Raw genomic sequence first — 6,000 nt, forward strand, 5'->3', positions numbered from 1 at the left:
GGAAAAAAATAAGACAAAATTTCTTTCCAATTTTTTTTTTTTTCATTCCAAACCCAATCTAAAGGAGGGAAAAAAAGTGGAAGTTTTATCAAATAAGGGTATTTTTTTAGATTTTTTCATATGGGGTTATTTTCAAATTATTTTTAAAGATGTGATAAATGGTAACAAGTGTTACAATTTCTGAATTGTAACATCTATTATGATTTTTTAATGAGATCGTAAAATTATTTATGACTTTAGTTTAATCTTCTTTAAGTACGACTTCAAAGTCGTTAGTATTTTTTATTTATTTTACGACTTGTAATTTTTTTTTTATATTTTACAACTTTGAAATGGTAATGTTTTTTTTTCGTATTTTAGGTTTTATTAATTACTTGTATTTTATTTTCTTTTGTTTTTTATTTTTAAAAATTGTAAATAATTTTATTTCTTTAATTATTAATAAATATTTTTAATTTTAATTGATATTAGTTTTATTTAATATCTTGTATATTTTTTATGGTTTTATTTAATATGTTATATATTCTTTAAATATTGTTTTATTTAAAATATTTTATATTGTTTTTTAATATTGTTTTATATATATTTTATACATTTAAAATTTAGATAATATTTTAATAAAAAGAAATACTAAAATTAAAAGGATATACTAAAATTTGAAAACACTTTAATTTAAAAATCCAAGACACTTAATTGAAAATTACATGTTTTTTGATGCGTAAATGACATCGGGGAGAAAATTAAAAAGAGATATTCAACCTTGGATTTAATTTGTTAATGTATTATGTTATTTTTAATTTAACAACTACTTTACTATTAAATTATTGGATGTTGTTAATAATAAATTCATTTACACAATACAAATAATATTATTTCGTAAATTATAAGTTAATATTAGTAACAAAATATTTTAATATTCGGTTTAAAATTTTAGTTTTTAAAATTTAAGTATTTAAACTAAAAAAAATATTCAAAAAAATATTAAATATCATTAAGTTACTTTGTTATTTCATTTAAAATTTTATTACAAATTATTTTATGATAAATTAATTATAAATTATTTGTTAATATTTTTATGATAAATTATAATGGATAATATTATTTATATTTTGATGATAAGGACTAAGAAAATTAAAATATAAAGTATAAGGACTAAAAATACTATTTTCAAACTATATGAATTAAAAAAAATTAAAATGTAAATTATAATGATTAAAAAAATCACTTTCAAACTATAAAACCTACAAAAAAATTAAAATATAAATCATAAAAATTAAAAAAAATCACCTTAAAATAAGAAATAAAAATCATAAAAGAAACCAAATAAGTAATTAAAAGATAGAACCCCACAAAAAATATGTATAGTTATATATAGAGAGAGAGAGGGCCTTGGTTGGTGGTGCAAGGCATAAAGAGGAGAATTGGTGGGGATAGGCGAAGGAGGTGGCGACTGAGTAGTGAATAGGGTTTTTGATTGATTGATAGCAATAATTGGTGTTAGCGAAGCTTGAGAATTGAGATTTATGGGTCGCAATCGCAGTCGCAGTCGCAGTGTGTCACGCTCTCCTTCCAATTCCCGCAGAAGAAGGTACTCTCCATCCCCTGTTTCTCATCGCCACTCGAGAACTTCCAGGCGCCGCTCTCCTTCCCACAAGCGCCGTCGAAGGCACAGAACCTCTTCCTCCCCCTCTCTTTCACGCAGCCCCACTCCCAAACCCAAGAAAGATCAAAACAAAAGGTAACCAATCATAACCATTCTTTTATTTGCCTGGATTTTATCTTAACTATAACAATTTTTCATTAATTGTACATTTCATATTTCATCAGTACGGCACTCCTCCAATTTCAAACTTGTGCTATGAGATATGTAGTTTCACAAGTGAGTAGTTTAATCAAAACAATGCCTAACACTTCTCACTGTCTAGGATTATCCTTTTTAAAGAATATACAAGGATTTTGGTACTGCAATTAAAACTTGATTTTGAGTTATAGGTCTTTTAGCTAGATGCTTCTTAATTAATCAATTCCCATCTTTAGTCTTTACACATGATAAGAGATTTACTTTTAAAATGCAACAGGTTAATTTCATTCTTCTCTATTGGCTTTGCTGAAGGAAGTTCCACTTGTTAAATATCATGAACACTGACTGCCTCCATTATCTCATCTTGCTCTAGAAAATTTGTTAGAGAGGTATGCCTTGTCAGCATAGTAAGCTCACATTTTCCATGGATGAACTGGCTAGAAACATAATAAGCAAAAATTGAAAATGAAGCATGATTTATGAATTTATCTATTTTTCTCCTTATAGAAATTAATAGATCAAATTACAACAATATCTCTTGAGGTTTGGTATAATTACACATAACCCTAACCTTTTTTTTTCCTACACTTATCCCTTTAAGTTTGAAAATATTACACTAACACCCCTTTATATGTTTGAAAACATTATACTAACCCTCCCTCAAACCTTACATTAACACCCCCTACAGGGGAGACAAAAGTAATGGTTAAAATAGCAGGAGGTGCTTGTGTAATTACACAAAATCTTAGGGGGTGTTGCTATAATTTGCTCAAATTAATATGACTTGTTTAGTTGCTTGTGCATCTTTCTTTTTTCATTAATGGTCATTAATTTATGTTCTCCGACTTCAATGTTTACATTGGATAGCAAGCGTCAACACGAGGAAGAGTTGAAACTATTGGAAGAAGAGACTGCAAGAAGACTGGAAGAAGCAATTCGAAAAAATGTTGAGGAGAAGCTTAACACAGAGGAAGTCAAGTTAGAAATAGAAAAGCGCGTAGCAGAGGGAGTGAAGAAATTGTTTGATGATGTTGAAGCTCAACTTGAAAAAGAAAAGGAAGATGCTCTTACTGAAGCTAGAAGGAAGGAAGTAAGTATTCTAACTGGGATTTTTCCCCCTATTTCTCTGAGCTATTTATCATTCTCTGAATGAATTACATTATAATATTGGAGAGGGTTTCAAGTCATTAATATTGTGTCAGATTTTTAGATATTGATAAATTTAGTGTAGATAGGGATAACATATGATGTTGTTTAGTACCTTTTAATCATGTTTTGTGTCTAGTAAACAAGGTGTCACCATGCCAGAACCCATGATCCTGAAATGAGTTAGCCCTGCGGTGTCAAATATTAACCAGATTTTAACAAGGTTGTTGGATATGTATGCAATTCCAATCTGATTTAATATGCATACTTTGCTTAAATTGCCATATCTTTTGGTATCGTCACTCTGTCACTCATCCCTGGGAAGCCTGACAAATAAGCTATTTGTGGTTTGTATCTAAAAATAAGCATACTACTCTTAATTTGTGACATCTAGGATGGTGGGGTAAAATCTTAATTGGGTTCCTTCTTCATTTTCCAGGTCTTGCCTCTATCATAATGTTATTGAAGTCCTCATTTGAAAACTGTGATGTGTTGTTGTCATCCTGCAGGAACAAGCCCGTAAAGAAAGAGAAGAGCTGGACAAGATGCTTGAAGAGAATAGGAGGAGAGTGGAAGAATCTCAGAGAAGAGAAGCTCTAGAGCAGCAAAGAAAGGAGGAGGAACGACAAAGGGAATTGGAGATGATTCAGAGACAAAAAGAAGAGGCTGCTCGGAGAAAGAAGCTGGAGGAGGAAGAAGAACATGCAAATCGAATTAATTCTTTGGGTAAGAACAAATCTAGGCCTAAATCTTATGGTTTCTAATTACTACTATATGTGATATCATTTTGTACCCCAAATTATTTGTACCCTTTATGTGGAACAATGATCTTGAATGAAAGATTTGATACTCCTATGTTTGAGCTTGCAACCTACTTTATTAAAAGATCTAAGAAAATCGAAAATGTTATTTTATCTTCAAGCTACTATGATGTTGTAATTAATTTGCTTTACATGACTCAATGACTACCTGTTTAGACCCTGTGTCACTGGTTTAGAACTACAGTCAGAAGGCAGTAGTCAATGATCAAGAAAATAATTATGGGTCATATTGTAGGACTTGAGCTTGTATAAGCTGTAATCCTGCATCACGCTGTTGAAACCAACTTTGGCTTTCAATTGGTGCTTGTATGGAGGACTGGTTTAGAAATGGTCTTCTTTTTTTATCTCCCCCAGTAAGGGAGTCATCCTCTAGAGGCCTACTATTGCGCTCTTTGGACAAATACTGACAAAAAAAGCAGTTTTTCAATAATTGAAAGAATTGGATTTGAGAGTAAAACTTATTTGATGCTATAATCCCATCACGTATTACCAATTCATTAAGAAAATTTGATATCATAACTATTTTCTTCAATGTTTAATTATTTACATATATGTCCATAGACTTCTTGTTGTATATTTAGATTTCAGGTGAAAAAGTAATTTTAAGACGAAAATAATTTTGCTAAAGGATCAAGATCTTTGTTTTTTCTTTTATTTTTTTATTTGTTGGATTTACATTGAATGCGCGTACAATATTTTTAATTTCAATCCCAACATGCACATGTATGGATTCTCACTCGTAAAAATGAGGAGGCTTACGGCGAAAGGAAAGCGCTACTTATTGTATTTGAATCCTGAAGGTTCTGATTAAAGTGTATTTCAAGCTTCACTCCTCTCAAAAGAACGAGGGCTTCTATTGAGCTTTTGGCCTTTTATTTTTGTTGATGGCGATACACATGACAAATAAGAGAAGATTAAAGAAAGTAAAAATCTCCTCGAGATTACAATTCTCCTCTCATGAAAAATTTATTAATTTTTAAAATAATTCAAATAATGAATTGTGATTGGTACCTGGTATAACTTATTTTACATTTAATACATAAACATTAAATTTATTTTATATTACATTTTGAATTCTGAACAATAAGTATTTAAGTTGATATTATGTGCTTTAAATTTATTAATTATTTTTATGTTACAAGACATATAATATCATTTCTAATTCTATTTAAACTTTCATTTAATTTCATATTAGTTTATTATTTAGCATATTATTAATATCAAAATATGTTTAATTATCACTGACTGGACTACAATTCATTTGCGAGCGAAAACAGTAAACTGAATCACACTGCTTTCACCAATGCAGTGACTAACTAGATATTAAAAATATTGAAGAGTATTATCTTGACCCTTGAGAACTTTGTTTTCCCCACCCAGTTCTTTCCTAACGATTACGAAATGCTGCTCGCAATGTAGGCAGCATTCTTCTCGTAGGACATTTATTTGTCAAGAGCCAAAATTTCCCTTTATTAAATTTAATTTTTTTTCTTGTATTAAAAGAAAACCATGTCCTAAAAAGGTGTTGGTATGACTAAAACTAAATTGGATTACTTTAAATAAGATTTTAAATTCAAATCTTATAGATAAAAAAAATATAATTAAAACCAAGCAATGCGGCCATGGTGAAGTGAAGAGAGGGAGGGAGCGAAGAGGAGAGATCCATTGGAGGAAGTGATCGGAGATGATGATGATTCTCAATGCTTTTACTTTTTTAATACTTTTTAATTATTTTGTCTATTTTTAACTTACAACACCAACTTATAAAATTTTAAAACTGAAACTGAAACTGAGATGGGTTTAGTTTTTAATAATTTCAAAATTGTTAACCGAAAACCATCCCAAACGGGTTAGATATTATCTTCATGGTGTTATTTAGTTTTATTTTACTAAAAATGTTAGATGATATCACTTGTATGATTAGTAGTGAATCCTTATTTGACATGGGTATGTATTGTGTAATAAATCTTTATTTTTAGTTTTCAGCTTTTAATTCTAAGGTAATTTTTAGAAACCTGTTGCAAATTAAAAATGGGTAAAATGAATTTTTCTTGTCACTTACGGTCATACACTAATTCAATAGCAAATGAGAACTGAATCTTATCACTTGCGGGATTTGAATAGGAAATTGCCAATCATATGATTTTTCTTCCTATTTGTATTCCCTCGTCTATTGCAGTAATGCTTGGTGGTTTGGATTTTTTGTTGATGAAGCCATACACGGAGCAATTG

The 6,000-nt window shown here is 29.6% G+C and overlaps 1 protein-coding gene across 1 annotated transcript; it reads left to right on the top strand.

The window, feature by feature from the left end:
• The first annotated feature begins 1,383 nt into the window (after positions 1-1,383).
• On the top strand, positions 1,384-3,868 carry LOC114410038 (uncharacterized protein At1g10890-like). Its single transcript, XM_028373780.1, has 3 exons — positions 1,384-1,738; positions 2,669-2,891; positions 3,457-3,868. Exons 1-3 carry the CDS (start codon positions 1,524-1,526, stop codon positions 3,709-3,711), a joined length of 693 nt encoding a protein of 230 aa, XP_028229581.1. The 5' UTR covers positions 1,384-1,523; the 3' UTR covers positions 3,712-3,868.
• The last annotated feature ends 2,132 nt before the right edge of the window (positions 3,869-6,000 follow it).

Source organism: Glycine soja, chromosome 4 (assembly GCF_004193775.1).
Source record: "Glycine soja cultivar W05 chromosome 4, ASM419377v2, whole genome shotgun sequence".
Lineage (NCBI taxonomy): Eukaryota > Viridiplantae > Streptophyta > Magnoliopsida > Fabales > Fabaceae > Glycine > Glycine soja.

Coding starts and splice junctions, on each gene's coding strand:
- LOC114410038 (XM_028373780.1), top strand. CDS start 1,524: ATGGGTCGCAATCGCAGTCGCAGTCGCAGTGTGTCACGCTCTCCTTCC. Junction 1,739..2,668: donor AAGAAAGATCAAAACAAAAG/GTAACCAATCAT, acceptor TACATTGGATAG/CAAGCGTCAACACGAGGAAG. Junction 2,892..3,456: donor CTGAAGCTAGAAGGAAGGAA/GTAAGTATTCTA, acceptor GTCATCCTGCAG/GAACAAGCCCGTAAAGAAAG.